The following is a 26,139-nucleotide window of genomic DNA, read 5'->3' on the forward strand; positions in this document are numbered from 1 at the left end:
TGGGGGTTACCCCTCACTGAGAATTTGTAAAAAAAAAAAAATAAGATCCAAAGAAAAAAAGCAGATCAAATAGAAAAGAAGATCAGAGTGGAAACATGTTCTTCCATATGCAGTTGAAATTTCTGCAGTAGTATGAAGGATTTTTTTTTTTTTTTTCAAAGGACAAAATTACTCTTTTTCCAAGCTTGGCAATATGCTGTGACGGAGCCCGGTTTATCTCATGGACCACTTTGGCAAACATTACAGAGGAGGAGCTCACTTGTACAAACAGCACACAATAGAGCTAACCTATATCCAGACACTTCATACACACACACACCCACACACACATACAACTTATGAATGAACACATTTCATATAGAGATGCATGGTCTAAGAGCAGCATTAAAGCCAAGGTCCACAACATGGTGTTTCCGTGTTTCTCAATATGATCAAACTATGTTTATTGCATTCTTGACCTTGGAAACAGCAGCTGAGGACATGCTCATTACGATTGGGACAAATTTCTTCAAACATCTGTGGAATTTCAGCGCGCCCTAGGGCTGCAACTAAACGATTATTTTTCTCAATTAATCAATTAGTTGTTTGGTCCATAAAATGTTGACAAAATGTTGATGTGTTTCCCCAAACCCCGACATGATGTTTTGTTTTGTCCACACACCAAAGATATTTAGTTTAGTATCATGGAGGTGCAAGAGACCAGAAAATATTAACATTTAAGAAGCTGAAATCAGAGAATTTTTACTATTTTCTTCATAGAAACTACTTGAACCAATTAATTGATTATCAAAATAGTTGCCGATTAATTTAGTAGTCGATTACTAATCGATTAACTGTTGCTGCTCTAGTGCGCACATCAACATGACTTAGCTGCTTCAGAGAAATCAGAGACATTTGTTGTGCATTTTAAAGCTGCACTAGTGACAAATCCAATGCGGATCACGCAGTTACCCCTCCATCTTTGAAGCATTTATCTTTCATATTTGTCTTTCAGCTCATTTTTTGGTTTAAAGGCCTGCAGGTTTATTGTTTTGGTTCATTCATAAGGTTCTGAATAATCTCTTTTTCCAGACACAGCATTTTCCACACCAAAGGAAGTGAACTCAGTGCGTGCTGCCTGCACAGCACCAAACAGCAGTTGGACAAAGTCTTATTTTAGGGGATGTTGGAGTGACTGAACAAAACCAAGAGTGAATACTGAGCTTACAGTCAGGAAAGAGGCCAGACGCATTACGCTGTGCGAAAGCTAATGATGCCCTGTGTCTGCTGGATGTGTAAATGGGTTGGCTAGCACACTAACTGTAAAAAACATTGTACGATGAGTGTGTTGACAGCATGTATGGGGCGTCCACATAGTGGCCCAAAAAAAATTCAAACTTTGTACCTTCTATTGAAGTGCTGCTACAAAATAAAAGCAATGTTCTCTGTGATATCCGATTTCAAATCATCATACAAATCCCGATGAAAGTGAAATGTGCCGTAGAAAAAGAGCAGGATCGTGTTGAGGGATAAATATATACCTTTAATCTTAAGTCTGAGGGAAAAAATGGTCCAAAAGCATCTTCGTTGTGTGGCAGCATATTGCTTCACTGTGTGATTTGACCTGCACCACTATATCACTTCCTTTGTGCCTCTCGGGGGTTCAACATAATTGCATTCATTATCGAAACTACACACCTTCCCTCCTCCTATTGTAAGTTCCCACTTGACCCAGAGATCACTCAGTACAAAACTCCCTGGGCAACTGTAACTGATGTGGTATTGTTCTCCGTGCTTGTTGGCCAACGCTTCCTAATAGAGCAGGACAGCGCAAGACCTCACTGTAGTCACAAGGGTTTAGAACTAATTCTTAGTCCTCTCTTCATCTCCATCTTCATTTGGTGAGCCAAAACAACTAATTAGGACTTTCGCTATCTTCTTCCTCCACAGGTAAAAAAAAGAAGCCTGGAGGGTGAGGTTTTTGAATCTCTCTTCCTCCCCACGAACCTGCCTTTAAAATCTCTCTCAAGCGCTGGATACTCAATAGATACAGTGAGCACGGCGTTGAGAATGAAAAAAAAACCCCTTTGAAATTGCCACGGCGCTTTTGAAGCCTATGTCCCACTGCTCGACGCTCTCAGGGTTTACATCTCTCCCCATCTCTGCTCATTTGCAGAGGAGCTCTCGGGGCGTCGCTGAGCAGCTGTAATGAACTCCAAGGAAAAGCATCCAGAGAGATAGGAGGACTGCGTGGACAGGCGGGCAGGGCATCACTGTGCTGTACTGTATGTGCCGCGAGATGCTTTATGCAAATGTGCTGCTCCCGTATAATCTACAAAGTTGCAGCACAGCCAAAGCTCGTCACTCATTTTCGAAAGACATCCTTCATCTATTTCACTTCCACTTGTGAAGTAATGCTGAATGATAGAGGAGCTGGAAGGATGAGATGTGACATCCCAGGGGTCTGTTATGCCTGCTCTATTCCAGAAAGTAGTTGGTTTCCCCCTACTGCACCTCCACTTTGCCTCTGCGGCTGTAATGGTTTGAGTTGTTCATTTTCCATCTGAGTGCATTTTGGGAGAGGAGAGGAGGCCACCTACCAGCTGCAGCGCAGTAGGCGGTGGACGTCTTCATGAGACTGAGAAGCAAAGAAACACTCAACAGCAGCAGCGGCGTGAGGAATGAAAAGATCAGAGATGGGATGTTTGAGCAGGCGGATAAACAGGATGATACTTTAAAGTTTAAAGACGGTCCGGAAATGGGGATGGAAAATTGTGGTTTGGTGAAGAAAAGGTGGTTCAAAAGGTTCAATTTACCCAAAAGATGCAGACTTCCATTTCCGACAGGGGTAACTTCTTCTACATGGAGGGGCAATTAGGTTTAGAGGGATCTCTGAGACTTCTATGGGCAATGAGGCGTGTCGCCTGCAACATAGAGAGAGAGAGGCACATTGAAACGATTCATAATGCACATTTCATAAGGCTTGTGAAAACGTAATGATGTATTTTTTATTCAAAGTCAGACAGCGAGCGGCACACGGACAGCGACATGCTTCTGTTGCAGTGTGCGCAGTGTTGCACTGTTTACTGGTGTGGGGGTCCGTCGGCACGCCGGCTCCCGCCGAGCTTAACGTTGCGTTTGGCAGAAAGAAGGATCACCTCTGTCCAGTGCCAGCAGCATTTTAATGCCTCCAAACCGGAGCCCGCGCCTCTCATATATGCATCATCCCAACTGGCTGAATCAGCACACAGAGCACAGTGCCAGGCAGGGAGCAGAGAGAGGAGTAAGAGGAGGGAGGAAGCGATGAAACAACAGCCGAATATACCAGGATGTGCGTAAAGTGAGGAGACTAGAGAGGCTGTGAAGAATAGAACGGGAAGAAAGCGCAAGACAAGAGGAAGCAGATTAGGATCATTTTCTGTTATATAATCTGTTAGTATTGATGGCCTTCCCAGTTCAAACCTCGGATGTTCCATTAATTTACAACAATACATTTATGCCATGTGTTAGCAGGTAAAAGCTGTCCCAAAATGTAGATGACAATCCCAGTTTACACTGGGCGAGAAGCGGGGCACAGGTCGCCGGCCCACAGAGACAAACAACCACACACTCTCAGATTCACACCTATGAGCAGGGAGCATTAACAAACACCGCCCACTCCCCACAGAGGTGAAAGACCTGGGATTCACCACAACTTAGTGAGAACTGAACGATCCATTGGCTCCTACCCCCAAAGTATTTCCGCACCATATGAAATTTTCAGGAGCCAAAATATATCGATGTCAGAGTACAATGTCAAATGTCTCCCTTACCTTTTCTTTCCCCTCTGTACTGTCTGCCTTTGTCTGCATCACATCCCATAGTCTGCACAATGTATTCTTTGCACAGTATGTGCCATGTCCAATATGCTTCAATCTTGTTACCATAAATACATAAATGTCAAACAAAAGGAACTAAAATGCGCACTTGAAGCTGTTTTTGGCCTATTTGACAAATGCTTATGTCAATTGATTCTTGCACTTTTGGGTAATATCTTCATGGTTTAAAGCACTTGCAAGTCGCTTCGGACAAAAGTGTCTGCTAAATGAATGGAATGTAATATTTTCCTTTCATTTCTTTTCATGGCCAAATATGTGTTTAGCTACATTTAACTTAAAACCCCGTCAAACAAAATAACATCGAAATAGCCTAAATGAAACACATACGATATGACAAAGTTGTAAAATGAAACGTGATTTTAAACCTTCCTCCCGGTGTTGCGCAATAGCGACACTAGACAAAACACGGCAGCAGAGAATCTTTGCGTCTGGATGTTCGCCACCGGTTGCAAGTCGCATTGGCGACCGTTTTAGTCGCCATCTGGAGCCCTATTACACACACTGCACAGCACTCCACTGGCCTGCTCCGTTACATAGCACCGCAACATCAGGCTATTTGATTGGCTAAATAGATATTAAGTGGCTGTTTTGGATGGACGGATCTACTTGAAGGGGTTGGGGGACCGTAGCACTCATTGCACCTGTCAGATGGGCAGTCCAACATTCAAGAGCCTTCTTGTTGCAATAGTGCTGACCACTGCGCCAAAGTTCCACCCTTGCTTGGGGACTATGGACAAAAATATTGTTGCTTTATGTGTTTGTTAAACAGGTGGTTTGATAAAGTAGTTTATTTATTGGCCGATTACTTTTTATTGCGCCGATAGTAACAAGAGAAGCAGAGAGGGACTGCAGCTACTCTGCCCTGCTTGCTGTATGTGTTTGTGTGTGTGTGTGTGTGTGTGTGTGTGTGTGTGTGTGTGTGTTAGGCAATCACCGCAGTCCTGTGGAGCAGAGGTCAAAAGAGGCTTTATATCAAAATATGGCTAATTATACTTCAAACACATCAAACTCAGGGAAATAGAAATAAAAAAAATGGACTTGTGAGTAGTTGGACATTTGGCCGGCAGCCGGTTGAAAAGTCTTCACCTTAGCCAAGATGAACCTTTTTCTTTGACATTAACAGAACACCATGCACAGTCAGCTGATTTAAACTTTTTTTCAATTTGAAATACCGAAACAGCAAAACTATGTAATTTGTCACTGCCTCCCAAGGAAAACCATGTGAGTGTTTTCCACAGTGGGGTGCAGTGACCGCACTTGGGGGGGTCTCATTCAAATGCGATGTACTGTATGAGGGTTCCCTGGAGGGTTATCAGCAAAATCTTTGGAAACCACTGGTTTACGCTTTTTACAATTGTTCATTTTATTTATTTTTTCTAATGAGGTCAACTTTGTTTCAGACAGATTTTATGCAATTCAGCTCATGTTATCCCCATGGGCAGGATCAAAGTCCAGGCCAGCCGTTACCGAACACGAGTCACCCAGAGCATAGGGGAGGGAGGGGCAGCACAAGGCTGCCGGGGTGAACGAAGGACTGGCCATAAATAAACCACCTGGATAACATCTCCTCTCGGTACCTAATTGCTGTAGCAGGCTGACTGATGGAAGAAGCAGCCACTTACCATTGAACCATTCCCCCAGTGAGGTGTGATGATAACTGGTGCTCTGGATAATTCCGCTGCCTCTGGCCAACTTTGGCCTGCTCCACACCTTCACAACTTTCCACGACCTCCACCTTGAGCTAACATAATGCCAGGCAGGGTTACCTTGCAAAATACTTTTCCCCCAATTTCCTGGTTTCACGATGAAACTTTTTTTTTTTTTTTTCTTCTTCTTCAAAAATGTTCCTCTTCTGACAGCAGTGACAACAGTGCCCTTGTCTGACAGGCACAACAGCATCAAAACGATTACACGCTGCAAGAGAAACATTTCTGCTACTATCAGAAGAGCTCTGCAAGCAGCAGTGCAAGTGCAAACCCCAACGGTTGTTTCGCCTTGAAGGGATGATGATTTCAGAGGGGAACGCCGTTGGTTTACCGTGATCAGACGCTCTCGCCAACAGGCACTGGCACTTTGGCCAACCTCTCCAAGAAGGCCCCGGTTTCTTTTTGCAAGTTGCTCACAAATATATTTTGAAGACAACGAAGATAGTTTTTAAAATGAATACGATGTATCTGTCTTTAGATACACACAGAATGCTTATCAGTCAGATCAGTTCATCGTGGATATGTCTACTATAAGAAATTATGGGATGTCACAATATTTATGCTTAAAACACGCCACATGATCAGGACTAATAACTTCATTCTGCTTTGTATAGATATTTTTTATGGAAACATTTCAGGGGAACATTTTGCAAGTATGCCCTACATTATGAGAGGTCTTCCTGGAACAATCAATTTGAAGTGTAAATGTATGTGTTGCTCTCTTCCATCTCCCCGTATTCCCGGTTTATTAAGCAGTGTCAGAATTAGTTATGGATGAATGGATTTCTTCACATTAAGTTTGACGTCAGGGCAGAAGGAACCTAGACATCACGTATCTCATGACATAAAATTGCAGTGGTTTTTAGCCACACCAGCTAAACCTCAGTTAACAGCTCCGCCAAATTGCAGCACAGTCCAATTAAAGCCACTTTTACATCACTGCAGTAATCGGGCGCCATCAAGTGACAAAGCAGGTGACGAGAGCTGGAAGGGACCACGACAGAATGAGACACCGCATGGGCTTTTGGCATGATAATATCCAACACTGCATGAAAAATGATTCAAATATCATTTTGGCGGTAGTGTTTGCTTGTTCATTATCTGTACGTTCACAATTCATCAATTGAATTAGGATGTGGTGAGTCATCTTCACTGAAGGATAAAAAAACAAGCACAACAACCAAACAACCAACAAAAGTAGTTCCTCTGTCCTCGGGACCCCTTGCTGTGCAGTGCAGCGCGTGGTGGGCTGACCCTGTGTAAAATGTAAATCTAACACCAACATGCCATGTGGATAAACGTGCCCCAAGGACAAACTGGGCTGTGCTCTTTTTGCGACCCAGCACTGCCGGTGATAATCTCCCCATGGAGGTGAAGTCCCGGATGGATATTTCGCACTGCCTTCCACATAAGCTTCCTGTTATCACTGGAGTGCAGGTTCTCTGCTTACACAATGGCCGTCTCCAAACACACGCTGGCTCGCTCAACTTCTCGACGGTCAAGACGGCTGGCAAAGTGATTTCAAGGACTAACTGAGCTTAACAGTGGCATTTATACTAGGGGGAGCAAGCAACACACCAGGTCGTAGCCAGTACAGTGTCTGTTGTGGTTTTAAGACATTGCTCACTGCTACAGTTCAGAGGCAATGTCAGAATAAAAAGTTTAGTTTTGTTCAGTGATATACGTATACAGTGTTAACTACTGTATATGTGTGACTTAAAGTATTCAACTACAACTGAGCTTAGTAGCTGAATTAGTACAAATGATGTACAGCCATTTAGTTACATATAATATCTAGGTATAGCCCGATCCGATATTCCATATGCCGATATTCCATATCGGTATCAGGACAATATTGGCTAAAATGACTGGATCGGATATCGAAAGAAATAAAAAGTAAAATCCGATCTGATACATTACAGTAAACATACCAAATAAATGCCTGTTTACGTATCTACTAAGCCTGGAAGGACATTCAGGCATCATGTTTACATGTTAATTTGTTATTATTTAATTAACAGTTTACAGTTCAATTCGTTTTTTGCTTGTTTGAAAGGTGCTGACCATATACAATTCTGCCAAAAGTTCTGTTAGAAATAACTCAGTCATGTTGCTGGCTATGTATGTCTTTTTTTAGAGGAGTTGATTATTTGTTTCACAGTTGAGTATTTCTAGGTTAAGCAAAGTGAATCATGAACAATGCATTATAAATATTTTATTTTACGAGTGGGGAAAAGATTGTATCAGATTAGTATCAGATCGGTATCACCAGATACTCAAGGTTGCATGATCTTTATCGGATCGGACATGAAAAAGTGGTATCGTCCCATCCCTAATAATAACCACACTGCTAATACAGGTGCCTGATTGTAACCATCTACAGATGTACATTTTTCGAAAAAGGTTCAGGAAACTATTGCATGCGCTCCCAGGACTGATTGCTACTAACTGTCACTGGGGTCCGTATAAATCTGGAGGGAGGGCTTTTGAGTAAATCGCTCCCTCTGCTTGGAATGACTCTTAAATGACCTAGAAGCAGGAACTACATGGCTGTAAATGCTTTGAATGTCGATGAATGTTGTCTCTTATTTTGAAATTATTTCATTTTTGTATAATTTGTCTGTAATCAGTGTTGTATGTGCTGCTGCCTGTCTTGGCCAGGACACTCTTGAAAAAAGAGATTTTTAATCTCAACAAGTTTTTTTTCCCGATTAAATAAAGGTTATAATAATAAAATATCTATATATACAGTATTTACCCCTTCACCACATTATCTTTTCAGTTCAGTGACGCTCTCCAAAGTGGTGACACATTTTCTTAGCTTCCGAGAGAGACGCCAGTTAAAGCTAATTCAAGTATTTCACAATATCCTCCAACACAAGCCATGACTGTTCTGTTCAGCCCTGGTTCTGTAAATGGAAAACACAAAATGGTGCACACCACACAACACTGCAAGTGCAGTTTGTAAACATTACTCCCTGACACCATAAGAGACGTGCTAGTGAATGAGGCTACGACTCAGGGGTTTTGGCCCCGTGGTTAGGGCGTCGGTCTCCCATCCCCGAGGCTGCGCGTTCGCGGCTCGACCAGATCAGTAAAATCACAACAGTAGCAAATAGAAGGACAAGCTTTCTCCAAAATCGCATACTGCCCCCTTTAACTAACAGCAGTAAAAGGTTCTCTGGGCAGAACAGAACACAACAAACAATAATCCTGAGTGAGTCGGACCAATGACAGAGGGACTGCTGTTATCTCACATCTGTCTTACATTGTAAGACAAATTGATGCCTCTAATGACTGCTGGAGAAAGTGAATAGCTATTACATTACATTAATTTGACTAACGCTTTTGTCCAAAGGGACTAACTAGGGTCAGTCATAGGTAGCAAAAGGGCCGAAGCTGGATTTTTTGTTGTTGTCACGCCCTGACTGGGAATCGAATCCCCCGAGCTTCTGTACCAAAGTCCGCGGTGTAACCCACTGACCTATACCAGCTGCACCAGATATGTTGTTGTGTCTCTACAAGAGTAGTATTACCTCATGTGGTACACAGCTGCAATAGACACACATGTTGAACAATGACATGGTCCTTGTTACACTGCAGGGAATACAGGTTGTGTCAAGTTGTTCGCTCCCAGGGTCATGTATCCGTGCAACCTCCCTGACTGTGCATGGAAAAACAATCATCTGCATTTGCTTTCCTGAGGGGGGGGGGGCATACTTCAGGGGTGAGGAGTCAATACTGTAACACTCCCTCTCTTAATCAGCACAGTACAACAAGGTCAGTTCTTGAAACACAGTCATGCGCCGCTGCGCCATGACCAGTCCAGCTCCATCTATCAGGGCTCGGCGCAGGGCGCAGCTTCCAGACAAGGAAGAGATAACCACAAACACAGATAGTGTGAGCGGCCCTACAACACACAGCGCTAAGCTAGTGAATGTGAGAACTTTTTCCTTTTCCCTCGACACAAATCCCAGAGACGAAACGCCCCCACCTTTTACTTCCGCCTGCATGATGGATGACTAGCGTTATGTCACAGAGTCTGCCGCGTACCGTACTTCTCAAAGAGCAGGTTTAAGCGATTTTGCTTTATATAATCCGGAAATCCTTAATCTTTTCCTTTTTTGCTAGATAGGCTGCATTGTGCCACTGAGTCTGTCAGTATGCTTGCCCAGTGTATTACTCAAAAAAGAGAGGGACGCAACTGTTTTAATGTTGGACATCCTCAGCTATTCTTTTCCATATTAGTTTATAAATCATGTTATTTATCTATGACTCCAGGAACAAGCCCCTCCTGTTGCACTCTCGCACACTCTTACAGGGCATTGCCACGGCCTGATGGGTTCATTAAGTTGTCCTGCGCCGATTGTGACAAGATCAAATCATCATCGTCTCCAAGGAAGAAAATTAAACAAGGTAATATAAGTGGCAATGTGAGAGAATTAAACATCGGCCGACAATATCGCCTTGACAGAATCCAATTAACCTTTGTTGCTTCAGGATGAGGCCTTTGGAAATCGGCTTTGCTGTAGCAGCATCACATCAAGGAAGACTAGAGGGAGAGGTATTTATGAGCTCCAGTTGTAAAGACAAAAATGTAATTATTTACGGTGCCCACTGTCCAGCTCATGCCATGTAATGAGGCCCGCCTCAAGAAGAAAAAAGAAGGAGGCTACCTCACGATTAATTATTGCAGTTTATCACGCCTGTGAATGCTGAGTGCTGGGATTCTGTTACAGGGAAGGCTTTGTGCTCAACTGGGCCACTTCACTCCGCTGCGCGTTGCTGGCAACACAAGCACCACCGCTGGCGTTGTGCTGATATGCTCAAGGAACTACTTCACATGGCCTATATCTTCTCATCCCCCAGGAGCAGATCAAGGAATGGAAAAACAAACAGGCCTTGTAACACATAATCAGGAACGTGGGCCCGTCTGGCTGTGCAATGCCTGAAGGATAGGCTCACTAGTGGAGGGGTACAGTGATCAAAACCGACTGTGACAAAGCCTTGATTGCCAATTCTTCCTTTTTATTTCTGTCAGGCGTGTTTGCAAAGCTTTACCTTTGTGTTTCATGGACTGTTGCAAGACTATGATAACTACTTTCAATAGTCTCTCTGAGGAAACAAATTAAGACATCCAAGCGCTATCAGTTCCCTTGCCAAATAAAGCTGGTCTCTCTCTTCTGAAGTATGTCAAATTACAAATAATTTTATTCTGAAGGAAACCCAAGTGTTGCCTGAATTGTGTTCACTGGCAAGTTTTTTTTTTCATATCTCAGAAAATGTGGCAATTTTCAGGCTCAGGACAGTTGCAGCCGGCCAACTGGAGGCACAGGTGTCCCAACAGTCGCAAAGCTCAATTCACACTCTACAAGCTTCATACATTTGATTAAACTTATGAAAGAGAAAATTTGTTTTTACTTACTAAGCATTTTTCATATTTACGCCATTAAAAGTTAGACAGTATGAAATTCTATTCTATTCTTTTTCTAATTGCTAACAGGAACCATCCCAGATGCAACACACACTGAATCAGCACCAGCCTGCACCTGACCCCGCCTCGTTTTAATACTAGTAAATGGTTGTAACACACAGCGCCCTAAAACCAATACAACGATGGGATCGGAGAGTGATTAGCAGACTATGCTGCCTGTGCTGTCAACAGGGAGGTGTTTGCGCGGCTGTGACTAGAAGCAGCAGCGCTTTTAATCAGTAAGCATGAAAACAAACTGAAGTACTTGAGTAAATGTACTTCGTTATATTCCACCACTGCACAGAAGTCACAGGGGGGTTGATGGATGGGATACAGAAAACCGGGGTCTATGTCCTGGGTCATACTGTATGTGCTAGTCAGGTAAAGACTGTGTGAAGGTTAGGGAAACATTGTTGCCTAAACATTAATAATACAAATCTAAATGCCAATTTGGATGTCTGGATGATTTAGCAAATGAAAAACATTGTGCTAGAGTATGTGAAGTATGAAAAACAGTTTGCAGATATGGTGAATGCAAAAAAAGGATTTGTTATTTTAATTATATTAACTGCCTTTGTTGTGTTTATATTCATGGAGCAGGGCTGAATAAAGATACCAAACATGCTTCCATAATCACCGTGATTCACATGGACAGCAATACTGAATATAATGTCCTTCATTATGCAAATTCTACAACCAGCATTTCCCTTTAGCTTTCCACCTGAATGTTAAAAAGAAGTTAGTCTGAAAGCATTCAGGAGTTATGGCAGCTTCACAAAAATCAATTTTTCCTCATTGCTATGCGAATGCATGCAACTCAGGAAACTAGTAGGACTGTAGTCTTTATGGTGAGAACCTTTAAGTTCCATCATGTATCGTTCTTGACTTTATAACCCCGATTGGCAATGAAGCAGAGTCGCGCTAAATGCACCTTATTTTCTTTAAGGAGATTTTCTCATTCAGTTGTACTGGTGCATACCACATGAAGGCACATAGCCACTGGCTGCTTCAGCCCAGTTAACCTTGGTGTGCTCCCTCTCACAAACTGCCATGTCAGCCTACGGAACACTGCATTTCTCCCAGTGGCACAACATTACTGCTGGAATGGTTTTAAATTGAATGCAGCACATCAGCCAGTGTGGGCTGATGTTTTACAGCTGCCGATGTGCCTGGGTTCAGCTGTCTCCTGTGTGACAGGGAGACAGCAAAGTGAGAGGGGGAGGAGAAGGTTAAGGGTAAACGTACTGACAGCCCTGCTCGCCTGCAAAATGACACACCTGGAACACCACACACACAAACCACGGATACTGTACTGTGCACATCTGTGTACACAACTTCGACACGCACACACACAAACATCATGTGTGCCCATGTCAAAGTTTAGACTAATATACAGTCCTCGCTGATATGTTGGACCGATATTGGTTGAATAACTAATATTACTTATATCATATCAGCCAATCACTGTTCTCTTGCATAAAATCATACTAGACATATTATGACATTTTATGCTCATATTCAGATTCACGATTTTGATTCGGGTCGTTACTAAAGGGGCCATATTACCCTCCAGGCACCTTTTCAGCCTGCCTCCACGTATATTTGGTTATGTGGGGTGTCTGCCAGCCCACAGAGAATGAAAAGAAAACAATGAGTCGTTGACTCGTGGTTTGGGTTGATCGTGCAGACGGTCTCTAAGCCCGGGCGTCAAGTGACGTAAGTTGACTCCTGCTACTGGGGTGACCACGCCCCCAACCTGAGCAGCACCTCCCCCCTTGAATCCATCATTTTTTCCCCGCAAGCGAACGACGACCGCGGGCATTGCTAGACTCGCAACCCGGTAGCCGGCGGAGCACAGAGCACAAGGGGCTGGGCGATAGAACGTTAAGGACATCCCGGCCGCGAGTCTAGCTACGCCGGCCGGTAGCCGCGACTACCGGCCAGCGTAGCTAGACTCACGGCTGGGATGTCCTGTAATGTAATGTAATGCCAATATTTACTCTCCTAATTGCTCTGGTTTGGTCTCCACCGGCTCCTCAGAGAAACATCCGCTGAATGTTCACCTTTACTAATCAGGTAGTTGCTAACTTTGCCTGCCGTTCAGTTCTAGGCAGCACAGTGATTTTAGCAGACCTTGCAACTTTTTCCTGGAAAAGGTTTGTTACTGTGACGAATTGATTAGAGCAGAATTAGTGAAATGTGGGACCAAATTAAACCTTAAGGAGGCTAGAACTCACTGAGTTGTATTCTCTGTAGGCACATCACTAAAAGCAGCACCTTTTACATTAATCATCTCAACTACATTGGTTATGAAAAAAAAATTGATTAGTGCAACCAAAATAAAAGATTTTAAACAGAGGTTCTGCATTTCTATAAGCACATTCAAGTCTGGGATAGAGGACAAAAGACTTAAAAGGTTGCAGAGTAAAATGCCTCCCTGAAAGTACTGTAAAGCAGTTCAAGAGCAGAGGTTTGGGGCCCAGACACTGGTGTACTGTGTATTTTTAAACTGCAAGGTAACTTTTAAAAAATACATTTCCAAACCTCAGCATTGAAGGTTTCATAATGCTAAACTATTTGACTGCAGGTCATTTTCACATGCATTATTTGTGAGTGTTGCCATTCTACCTTCCCAACAAAGGCAACAAACAAAATTAGAGTTTGTTACTCCGGGGCTCTCATTAAATTGCCATGAAGAGGCAGCAGGAGTTTTGGAGAGCCTTACGTGAAAGCAATGAGAAGGGGAGCTCAGTGTCGACAGTAAAATGAAAGAATAAGGAGCACTTTCATTTTCATATAGTGCATCACAGAAATTGTTTCTTGGTAACAAGACAACAAAAACTTGCGATACAGACCCAGTTCTACATGAACAGGACAATTTTAGTAGAGTAATGAAAATTCAACTCTATGCTAGCAGTGTTGAAAAGAGTTTTGGAACACTTTAATTTGAGAATTCCATGAAATGTGGAGCTCATCTGCCCTCAGGACATTGTATAGCCACTTATGGGAACACTTTATTTTTTGCTAAAGGGCCCTACATTCCTTTTGTTGGAGCTCCTTGGGTTCAGATTCTTGCTATGTGCCATCACAGGGGTCACCACAAAATTAATAAGGAGGACTATTGTCAATTTGCTGAGCAGTAATGCAGTAGAATTATATGAATTGGGGCAATATTCACTATTTTACTTTCATCGACTTAGAAATGTCTAGAAAATGAACTGTCACCAGCAACATGACAAGAGTGGATTGCTTTGTGATCTCAATTAAAGGTGAGATAGCTTTAGTTCAGGCAGAGCACTGAAGTTGAGTTTGCTGTTCGGTATCAGTTGAGCCAGTCTTCCGACCCCTGAATTGTTTTCGATAGCTTCACTTTGTTCAGTGATTGCATAATTCTGGCGTTGTACTCATTGACAGCTTTTATCCCCAGCTGCAGAGGTAAATTAACCAATAAGAGCTTTGCTGGCAGATTAGGAATCGGCAAGCATCCACCAGTATAGATAGCTAGCTACCTACATGTAGCTACATCCATGACAAGTAGCATGCTTGGATCGGTGCAGGTATGGTACAGATTGTCATTGTAACAACTTGGACCCTTTTCATATAGACAATAATGCGTTAACTGGTCCAACCCTTACCACAGAAATCTTGTTGAGTAAGAGAGATGTATATGTCAATGACTGTTTAGGCTAAACTGAATATTTTTAGAAATATAATATAATAAAATATCAGGCTGCATGAAATTTTTTTTAAATTAACTGGCAGATCAGGTTAAGAACTGTTATGTCATGCCGTTAATGATTCAAAATCACTGGCATATTCATCCACACTTTTGGCTGGTACAGTGCAGCCATAATAACCTGATATTTGCTATCATAACTCTACTCCCAATATCATTCTAACCTCCTCCTTGTGTCTTAATCTTTTTTCTACTACTGGTTTTAAGGAGATTTAATGCTAATGTATTTGTTTGTTAAAAGGGTTTAGTTCACCCAACTGAATTATGCTGTTGCTTGGATTCTTTGATATCTCCCCAAGTACATTTTCTGTCAAATTAACCACACAACAAGGTTATAAGCGGTGAATTGTTTACTTTGCTGTTGCCAGGCCAACTAAACAAAATCATTTTCATGGAGCATATTCATTACATTTCACTGTGCAGTTAATTTGCTAGCAGAGTCAACAAACGTGGTGGAACTGGAATTGCCAACATCTGCCTGCCAGTAAATATTTGAATGCCGCTTGTACATTTGTCCGCCCTTCAGCAGGACACCTGCAGTGCCATCATTGTGGCGTCAACTGAATATTAAAACCTGAACCGCTCGTAAAACTGTCAAATTGGCAGGTACATTTTAGAATTTGCAAACTTCGGTGGCCAGTGGGAAAAAGAAGATTATCTTCCTATCAGCAGAGTGAATTCGAAGCTCCACTCTGGAGTAATCAGTATGCGTTCTTGTGGTCTCATCAAAACGCCGCTACAATAAACAGGTCTTATCCAGGAGCTCCCCACAAAACATAAAACACAATTAAATCTGGGTGTCTTACAAAGGGGTCAGAGGTTGAACAGTCATCCCTCAGGAGCTTGGGGTGATTACCATAAGCCACCAAACACCCAGCCCCCGAACCTCCACTATATTCCACACTGTCCATGGCTAAAGTGGGGCTACTGTTGAGAGCTAAACTAATTCCATTTCTCCAGCTTTATGAAGTTCTGTTTGTTATTGCACTAAAGGCTGTTACACAGCTTCAATATCCTTCCAAAGCATGAGCTCATCACAGTTTATCCTTGACCCCATAAAGAGTGAGAGGCTTTAGTCTGTCAACAATTCAATCCTGTAATTCTTTCTCATCTCATAGGCTGATGGAATCTTCTCTCACTGTGGATTCAATGGCGGCTGCATCCTCACAGAGTTATACCCTCTGCACAAAGCCTTAAGCCCATGCAGGTTGAAGTAATGACAGCAACCCTTATGGATGGCCACTAATATACCTCATCATATACCTATATCATCCATAAATCTTCACAGTACCTGGAAAGAAAATACCTTGGGGCACTATTTCTGTAATATTGGTTCCTTTGATCACTTTTCTACACAAAAAGGACATATATTCAATACACAGAGGCCCTGTGTAAATTAGGTATTTTATTTTTTATGCCTCCAGAACAGCTGTAGCCTGAGGCATTGTGTGATCAGGTTGTCCTTCCATCCATATGTAAGGGCGTAAATGTAGCTGTCCGTCCCACACTCCTCAACACAATAACGCTGTGAGGGAAAGTCTTCAAATTAGGTGAACTTTGACTCAAAGTTAAACTAATCTGAATTCTGTGGTCAAATATCAAAGGTCAAGGTCCCTGTGACCTTATAGAACACATTTTTCTGTCACAACTCAAGAATTCATACACTTATTAGGAAAAAACAAACGTAAAACATTTTATAAAATGCCATTAAAGTCTTCGCCACATTTATTATGTGTCCGGACATGAATGTAAACTACAACCTAAAGGGGCTGTTCCTCACCGTTCTGCTAACTGTCGGTGCTGTGCGTGCACTGAAAAAAAATCTGAATTTTCAAGACTGCCCTGGCTCTGTAAATTTAAAACAAAAAAGATGATGCCAGACCAGACCACACAACACTGTGTGCAGTTTGTGAACCTCACTGCCTGACACCTGAAGAGACGTGCTAGTGACAGACTACCACAGACGACTCAGGGGTTTTGGCCTTGTGGTTAGCGCGTCCTGCTCCCATACCCTAGGCTGCGGGTTTGAGCCGGGGCCAGTACAGTCACAAATACAACAACAACAATCTTTCTCAAACATTGCTTACTCCCCCTTTAACTGGTTGGCGAAGGCGTACAACAATGAATCATAGTTTATCATTTGTTTTGTTGCCCTCTCCATCTACCCTGATCTCCCGCAAATGCAGATTGTGTGGTTCTGTATATAACATCACATAACTTCCTCCTCTCCAGTCAGAGGTCACCAAACAATAAAGGTTAACTAGGGTTGTAATACTCTGCTTGCACAGACAACCATGGATGGATAAGGATCAAATCACCTAAAGTGCTTTAAGTTTTATATGACTTAACTTAATACCATTATTCTAAAAGTACTTTTGAGTTTACTACTATTTACCCCCTTTAAAATGTTACACCTCTCAAACCATCTCGATTTTATCAGTAAAGATTAGTCAGTCACTTGGTCTGTCGAGGTCAGAGAATTGTCTAGATCAAAACAGATGACGATAAATATCTGTGCCGGTATTGAGTATCAAAAAGGTTGAAAGGACTGGCAATTTTCAGATGTGAGGATTTGTGATTATTCTGTTTCATTCAATGTTAAAACCTGATATTTTAGGGTTTTAGACTGAACAAAAAAACACTTTAAAAAGGTCACTTTTTCTATTTCGTAGCATTTTATATACAAAATTATTAACTGACAACGCAATTATTAGATTGAGTAATGAAAGTAATAATGAAAATTATTGAAGTCCTATATACAAATTAAAGACCTGCTGAAATGAGGATGTATTATATCAAATAAATAGATAAAATACATTAAAATGGAAACTTTAAAAAGAATGCAGTTTGAATGTATATGCATAAGATATAATTGTGCTGCCCCGTGATTGACTTGGAAAGAACAAGGTGTTCACGGTGTCTAACGCCTGTGTCTCTAAAGAGGTGGCCCCTCAATTCATCTCTTCAGACATCTGACTTTTTTCCTAGGAAAACATGCAGTGTCCCTTGCCACATGGGAGCATCAGAGCTGGGCCTTACTAATACTGTAGTGGCTGAATAGGACAAAATCAATCCCTGTAGTCAGTAAGGCCTCTCCAGCATATTCCAGCAGCATATCAATATACATGGCTTTTAAATGAGATACTCATTTACTCAAAAACCCGCCAATATTAGCATTCACGAGAATGGAAATAAGGTTGTTAGGTGTAAAGAGTTCACACTTCACACAATGAATCACATTTTTTTGAAACATGCATCAGATGTGGTGAAAACTGTATCAAAATTGCTCATATATTTATCCGTAGGATATTGTAGCAAAGAATGTCGTGCTACGTTTAACCTAGCTAATTATTATAAATCCCAAAGCCTTCTTCAGCCATACGCTTAACGCAACAGGAAGTCAGACATTTTTTAATTTACTGTGCAATTTTGACATGAAGCAAAGTGCTAAGATGTGTCACAGTTGGATTTGTTGGAGCTGCAGAAACTCATTTGACTTGTGGCTGTACAATGGTGTGCACAAACTATCTTTGATAAATACTGACAGCGACACTCTCAAAAACTGAACTTTTACTAATATGATTTGGATAAATTAAGCTAACAGACTTCATACACTGCTCAAATAAAGACCAAGGGAACACTTGATAAATTGATGATGAGGTGTGTTGAGTGATGGGACTAACATAAAGGTCTATCAGAGGAAAAAAGTAACACGACTCAATATGTACAGACTGTGACCTAAAGCCCCTGGACTCCACTGTTGTGAAGGGTTGTAGGTCTTTCACTATGAATCGGGTCACAGCGAGGTGGAACTCATTCACCCTCTCCACAGTCATCCTCCCACTAGTTGCAGTTGTTGTGTACTTTCACTTGTATTTCACAGATCGGCCGTGTTACCGCCTTTACTTGCAAATCCTTTGTTACACTTGTGACAACGAGCGTTGTCTCCACTGATTTTGATGGAGTACAACCAGACTTTCAACCGGTACACTCTCTGCTATCATCACACGGAGCAGGTGAGTGTCTGCCGGTGCTGTGTAGGTGTTGGGCAGTGAGACCTGGCCACGCCTCTGCACAGCGCAGAGACTCAGGATTCGGGATAGCAAAAAATCCATCATAGATATATGCATTCATTTCTTCAATACTGTTAGCAGCACCGATAACGTCAGAGCTTATTTATACTACGGTCTTTCATAATTTGACCCAGAATTTCTGTTCCCATCCCTTGATAAGATGGAGCCCAATCTCCACTCTTTAAAAAAAACAAGACAAAATAATAATAATTCAGGAGTGGCGGTCAAAATCCAGTAGCCCTCCATGTAGGGGAAACACGGGGCTACCTGCAGCCCAATCAGGTTACACAGGTAGTCCAGCTCCTCCAGGAAGGCACACCCATAAGTGCAGTCGCAAGTTCAAGCCTATTCAAAGACAAGAACTTGAAATAGAACAAAATGGTAGACAGTGGTGTTACACAGATCATTTTAAGCTTTAATGACTCTCCACACAGCTCCACCTCTGCTTATAATTGCTGCCACTCACATCTATATCATAGAGTTTAATTAGAGAAGGAAAATAGCCATGACTGTGCAAAGTCAGTGTATTGTGACCACAAAACATGAAACAACTTCCTGGTCGGCAGCCCTAGAGGAAGAATCTACCCAGGAAAGCTGAGAATCGGAAAGGAGACACCGTCCTCGAGGAAAATAATCTTATCTGGGTATAGGTACTGACAGCAGCAGGAGTCTAGAAATGACAGTGGCTTTAAAATGACATGACTGACAGTGGTGTGGAGAAGAAAACAAGCCTACAGTATGTTCACAGGCAGAATAATGAGAGCATGTACAGAGAAACTTGGGCAGCGCATACCTGACACCTCTCATACTTTCACTTTTAGATCTGTAAATGATAAATACATCAACCAAGAGAGGTGGGGAACCAAAAAATGGAATACAGACCTTCTTAAAATAATAACTTTCCATCGATGTCATTGCACATTTTGCCCTGATTATGTGAGCCTGAGTCCCGTTACAACCGAAAGGGAAAAATCATGATGCTGCACTTCTGACTGAGCCGTAAAATGAGACATGAAACTGCATCGGCAGCACAAAATCACATTTGGCTAAATAACTGTCTCATACACAACTGAAAGCAGTTCAGTGCAAAGCTAAGCCACCAATTAAACTAGTGAAACTGCCTTCATTGCTTTTCCAGAACAGCAGGTTTAAGACAGTTTTATCCCAGTGGACGGTAAAACGGAAAAGCCACGCCATCAGAAGGAGGGCATCAGAAATCCAGCACATGAACTCTTGTGCCCACAATTTATTTTCTATCCCTGCGAAACTCTTATTTACAAGCAATCTAAATTATGCACAAGGTTTAATTAAGCTCTACCTAGGGACTGTCAAAATATCCTTCTGATACCTTGGAGCCGTTTTAACCTACATCAAAACCAAATGTTGTGGGGAACTTGTTTCCCCCAGCTCCACATTTTCCTCTAATCCTAATCTAGCTGAGGGGATGTTTTTTTGATATGAAACCCACAAGAGTTGTCAGATACCTGCCATGTTCTGCATTTTTGTCCCAGAGCAGCTGATTTAGTGGGAGACTGGCACCTCGTCTTAAAACACTCATGAAACTACAAGCTGAATGAAGCCAAATGACCGATTCGGTTCACCACAGCTTCTAAAGAATGTCATGTTAGAGCCCAGTGGTCACACAAGGAGACCGGTCCCTTCAAACTCTCTGGAAAAAGGGAGGCAGAAATTCTCACCCTTGAAAGGACGCGGCTGAAACACGCGGAGGCCAAACTGTCTGTGATCATCCTCAACTTAACTCAAGTGAAAATGACCCCTTTCAATTAATCTGCTGCCGGAACCAGTCAACCCCTAGTAGGTTTGACTGACTGCCTGATTATGCTCAGTTTGTCTTTCATAACCCACCACGTCCAGCTAATAGGGCTCTTGTCTTTCCTCACTCTCCCTTCAGAAGAAAAGTGTCAGGTTTTTGGCTCCTGGTGTTCAATATGCAACTAATGAGAGTGATCTATCATCTGTATTGAATTCCACTCCGTAGAGGTGGGTGAAACAAATGCTGGCAAAGGTAACGCTTTGACACCTTCATCCACGCTGTGTTTTTCCAGACAAAGCTGCCAAAGCGCAGCAAATCCCTTATAAATGGCATAATGGTACCCTGCCTGTACAGAGCTGCTTTCATGACAAACTTCTGAGCTTCAGATGTTCTACTTTGTCTCTACTGTCACTGCGAACCAGGCACAGAGAGGGGGGAAGTGGGACGGGGGAATGAAGGACGGAGTCATCAGAAAGCGCAAGGTAAGCAAGAAGCGATTGAAAACAGGACATGCCCAAAGGAAATCATAAGCTGTCAGTGTGAGACCAACAAAATGATTAACCTGTCTTTTGTCAAAAGCAAAATCGATGGCGGATTGTAAACAACAAGCCTGCAGCGGCAGGAGGTCTGACTGGAAGGAGGGGGGGGGGGGGGGGACTCTTCTACATGAGACTCTTCTTTAAACTAACTGACAAGCGGCAAAGATGAGATAGTCACAGGCGCAGTTACAAAGACGGAGATCGGCTTGATAAAACGCACTTAATTATATCATCTAAGGATTCCAGATTGCCAAGATTTGTCCTCGCTTACTGAACAGACCACATTAGGACTGAGCTGAACCTCGATTATCCGTCATGGCAGCAACAACAAATGTGCAACGTAACTCAATGGTTTTAGGATTATATCGCAGCTGGAATAAAAAAGCGTGAAATTGGGGCTCGCAAATCAGCACTCGATCGCGATGTGTGAACTACCAACGACGCGATCAAAGTGACTCACCGAGGCCTCAAAGACATCTGCCAGATATCTAGCAGGCTAAATATCTGGACAAGTTGGGGAAACCATCTCCCGTAGTGTAAGCTGTGATGTGACAGGCAGTGAGTGAGTCAACCTGGAAGCCCGGGGGAGGAACTGTAGCATAACAACACAACAACACTCTTCACCCATATTCTCTGCTTTTTCCGTTTTTCTGAAAAAAATCATCACGCAGACTATATGTGGGGCTTTTTTTCTGTCATGTTGTGCAATTTCACTGCAAATGGATTTATTGGAGAACCACATATAAGTGCGTCAAGTTAGGATCGTGTAGTGTGTGACCCCCGTCGCAGATGCGTCACGTAGTGTGAACAGCACAAGGACTGAAAAGTCGTTATTACAAGACAGCACGTTGTGTAGTATGAACGGTACAGTGATCCTATAACTTTGAAAATCGTGTAGTGTGCCTGAGGCATTAGGCAATGCGCCTAATGCTACCCGCCTACCTCTGATACGACTGAACCTGAGAATAAGTGTCAAGAATAAAAAATAAAACGCGATTGTAAGCAGCTTTGGACAAAAGCGTCTGCTAAAAATTAATGTTAAAAAGAAAATGTAAATGTATTGCATTTGTGCCACAAGATTTGCTATATAAATTATCCACAGAAGTAGGGGCTTTGACCTGGATATTACAATTATTGTCCTGCCTTAACAGTATATGGTATAATAATTATCATAATAATTATAAGAAGAAGGACGGGAAATAGAAGAACGCAAAGTTTCACTGGGCAAACTCATTCAACCATAAAACCAGTCATGCAGTCTAAATGTGTTGTTGTCTGCGGAGGTTTTGAGATATTAGGTATGAGCTTTCTACTTCAACCCTACGATAGCAAAGGTGCCTGGAATTGTGTATGATGCTCTTTTAAAGTATTGTAAAAGTAGATTTGATAATATTACATACAACAAACCACTTAGTGTCTCATCAGATCAGAAGGTGGCACAACAAAATTACTGTTGCATAAATAGACAGAGGCATACTGGGGGTTACCAAAAGCTCTCCAACTAAGCTGTCCCCCACAAGACTCCAAACCACGCCTCTTTTTGTTGAGCAGTTTATACTCTAGCAAAGGCAGGATCCATAAAAGTGGATTTACGACTCAGCTTCCACCATTTTCTCTGGTTGTTTTCTAAAGAGTGAGCACTGTCAAGACAGTTTTTTTTCAAAGTTCACCAAACTTCACAAAATAAAATGGCAGAGTTTCTTCTGCAATCGAATCTCCACACTAGATTAGTTTGGCTCCTAATTTCATAGAAGCATTAGGATAATTCTGTGGACGACCCAAACACCATGTTACAATTTGTCTGCTTGAATAGCAGCACAATAATTGTTCACTGTAATATAAAACTGACATGACAAGGGGAGGCCAAGCGTCTGAAAAAGAAGCTAATTCCTAAATCGTTTCTTGCAGGTCTTATGTGACTAAACAGGAGATGAGAGATGAGAGATTCAACTTTATTGTCATTACACATTTACAAGTATAGAGTAACGAAATGAGGTTTGGCATCTCACCAGAAGTGCAATAAGCAGATAGTGCAAGAGTCTGTGCTATGTACAAAAGTAATTACAGAATTTACAGATACACAAAAAAATGTGAATTATTGGGTATATATGGGGTATATATAAAAAGAAGCTAATTCCTAAATCGTTTCTTGCAGGTCTTATGTGACTAAACAGGAAACGAGCCCTGTAGGCTTCTCCTGTGGAGTAATCGACACGGTGTCACCGATAGCAACATTCCTGCTGTATCCTCCTTCCTGATGGAAGGCTGCTCGTCACGTGACCCTCTGTGTTCGAACTGAAAGAGGAAGCACGCAAAAGGGCAACTGTGAGAGGGCTTGAAAGCACAGGATGTGACAGGCAACACCCACAAAGGCTGACTAATTGAAGGGAAAATGAATGATTAAGCAAGGTTCCCAGAGCAGAAGCATTTTTAATGGAAGCAAATGAAGCACTGTATATTGTATTAGGATATTAACAAAATGAACATGTGTAGCTGCTAATTATTCAGCTGTCAACTATGATTTGGGTGTTTCTGGCCACCTGACAAATGCAGGTCCAATATTCACACTTCTTTCGGTTCAGTTTTCGGTCCACTCCAGCACCAGCCAATATTTGTCCAGATTATCAAAACCATGTGATTTGGAGGTAAAACTGAAAGTGAGCAAAGGCAAAGTAATTGTCGTACATCAAAGATGAACTAGGGGAAATGGCTTGTGCGCTATCCTGGTTGTTCACTACTACTAAATCAGTAAAAGTCATTTTATCTTCAAAATATTGCCATTTTTATTTATTTTATTTTTTTGCTCCATGCAATTTAGCTTTAGTCATTGTATTTCCAGGTCTCAATAATTATTATTTTTTTTTTTTTTAATGATGGTAAAAACTTGTAATAATCCAGAATAATCCATTATGGTCTGCACATCCGGCCCGTGTAACCTCTGGTGATTATTAAAGAGCTGGTAACGACAAGAAAAAAACATGCTTCCACTTCCATAAGAGTAGTTCCAAGCAGATAAAGACTAAATCACTTTCTCCCACAGTGACAACAAAATATCTGTCCTCTTTTTCGAATTCATTTCCTCCTTCAACTTCAATTCCCAAATCAGTACATCCATTCCTAATGAGGTGGAAAAAAGACTGATGAGGAATGAAATGTTTCCTTGTAGAAAAAATGCAGATGCAGAGTAATAGGGCAAATGTGCTTCCCTCACTATCAAGTGGGCTGCAGCAGCTGTCAGTCCAGCCATAGCAAGGATTAGGATAATTAACATTTTCTAGGGCCCACAGAGTTTTTCAATCAAGTATGAAGTTTTAATAATCACAGATGAATGGCGCCGCAGGGAATTATGAGTTACATTTGTTCAAGCACTCTGGCACAACGTCCCATTTGGAAACACATTTCATCTGGGTGAAATGTACCTACAGTGTATTCTATGTTGATTTCAGGCTAAAATAAAAAACCAAACCCCTTAAAACCGACTAAACAAGTTTTAAAACGCAGCATTGCCATCGACCTGCAAAGCAGTCAGGAGTCACACAGAGCAAATGCAGAGATTTTCCAGAAGCTGAACGGGGTATGGCAGGAATCTTGGGCAGCAGTGTGGGCAAATGCAATCCAGGCATGCTGTAATGAACTGGCAGGGGGCTGCAGCCAAGCCAATTAAATGATATGAGCCTGACAATAAGTGGTTTTCATTACATGACCTGAAGAAACCCACTGCAACCAAACTTAATCATCTCACCATACGCTCGGTTATAAGAAACGGTCATGCCCTGACACTTTCTAAAAAACAGATTACAAGTTTCATTTTCAAAGATTTGGGCTAAGGTGCAAGAACTAAAGAGCCTTTCTTAGTTGCAATGGCCATGTCAGTTTTTGTTAGCACGCTTACAGCAGGGACTAAGAGACGGCAGTTTCAAAACAGTGTGCAAATGTGATTTCTCTCGTGTTTCAATTCTGGTCAAGTGCCGTTGCCCTCTCATGTGTCCCCCTGGGTGGAGTAAAGAAGCTTTCACTGGCTCCCGCGTGGCAGATTGTCTCGAACCGAGTTTTCATTTTTCTCAGTTCCTGTGTCAATCACATCTGTAGTTGTTTAACTAAACAGGGCAATGACATTAACCTTTTCACATGCCGGGCAATATACCACAGCCAAAGAGGACAGGCACAATGGGCAGGCTTTCTGCAGCAGCGCTGGATACCCCGGAGAGTAACGCGACACAGACGCCAGACTACAGGCACACACACATAAAGCTTTCTGCACAACGGGAACATATCAAATGTGGAACATTTTAAAGCCAATACGGAGCAGTAAATCCAAGTTGGAAAAGGCCTTGTAACAAAAGTATTTGTGGCGTACCTCCTGGAGCTATTTTAGGAAACAGTCGATATGGTTGTTTTTTTACCTCGTACGACAAAGTTGGTAGTAGGAAATGGAGGACTTGTTGTTCATTACACAGTCCTTTTATGGACCATTTGTTGTGAATGTAACCATCCTATCTTTTTGTTTAATGAATACAGAACACAAGAGCAAACATGGAAGCATCTGTCCTTTCTCACACCCCTTTTCCTGTTTGTTACTGTGCAGGTGGACCTCAAATAGTGATTATATATACATACTGTACACACACACACATTTACACTTACTGCAGACAACAGAATTGAATTTCAGTTTTTGTTCTCTCACGATATTAAACAGAAAGCAAAGGCCTCCTTTTAACTATATGTTGAATCATTCCCTGTCAATTGAACAACATCTATTCCCGACACACCAAAATTGAATAATCAATTTTTTTGATAACTAATCAAAAAAATTGATTAGTTATTTTGTGTATTTCCAAAATGGCACATCAAATGAACCTAAAATTAAAAATTACTTGTAAAGGACAATGACTGCTGTTGGAGGGAGACTGATATAGAGTAGAATAAATAATGCATTCGAGTGCAGGTAATGTACAATATTAGCCCCACACCAGCCTCAATC

At 42.0% G+C, this 26,139-nt stretch overlaps 1 protein-coding gene across 2 annotated transcripts in view; it reads right to left on the minus strand.

Moving 5' to 3' along the window:
* The window catches only part of iqsec1b (IQ motif and Sec7 domain ArfGEF 1b), a 186,607-nt gene that overhangs the window by 120,023 nt on the left and 40,445 nt on the right, over positions 1-26,139 (minus strand). For both annotated transcript variants that reach the window (XM_035631261.2, XM_035631264.2), the window contains exon 2: positions 2,796-2,903. In XM_035631261.2, the coding sequence (XP_035487154.2) occupies positions 2,796-2,903 (108 nt within the window). The remainder of the gene's footprint in view (positions 1-2,795; positions 2,904-26,139) is intronic.

This window comes from Scophthalmus maximus, chromosome 6 (genome assembly GCF_022379125.1).
Source record: "Scophthalmus maximus strain ysfricsl-2021 chromosome 6, ASM2237912v1, whole genome shotgun sequence".
NCBI classification, from domain to species: Eukaryota; Metazoa; Chordata; class Actinopteri; order Pleuronectiformes; family Scophthalmidae; genus Scophthalmus; species Scophthalmus maximus.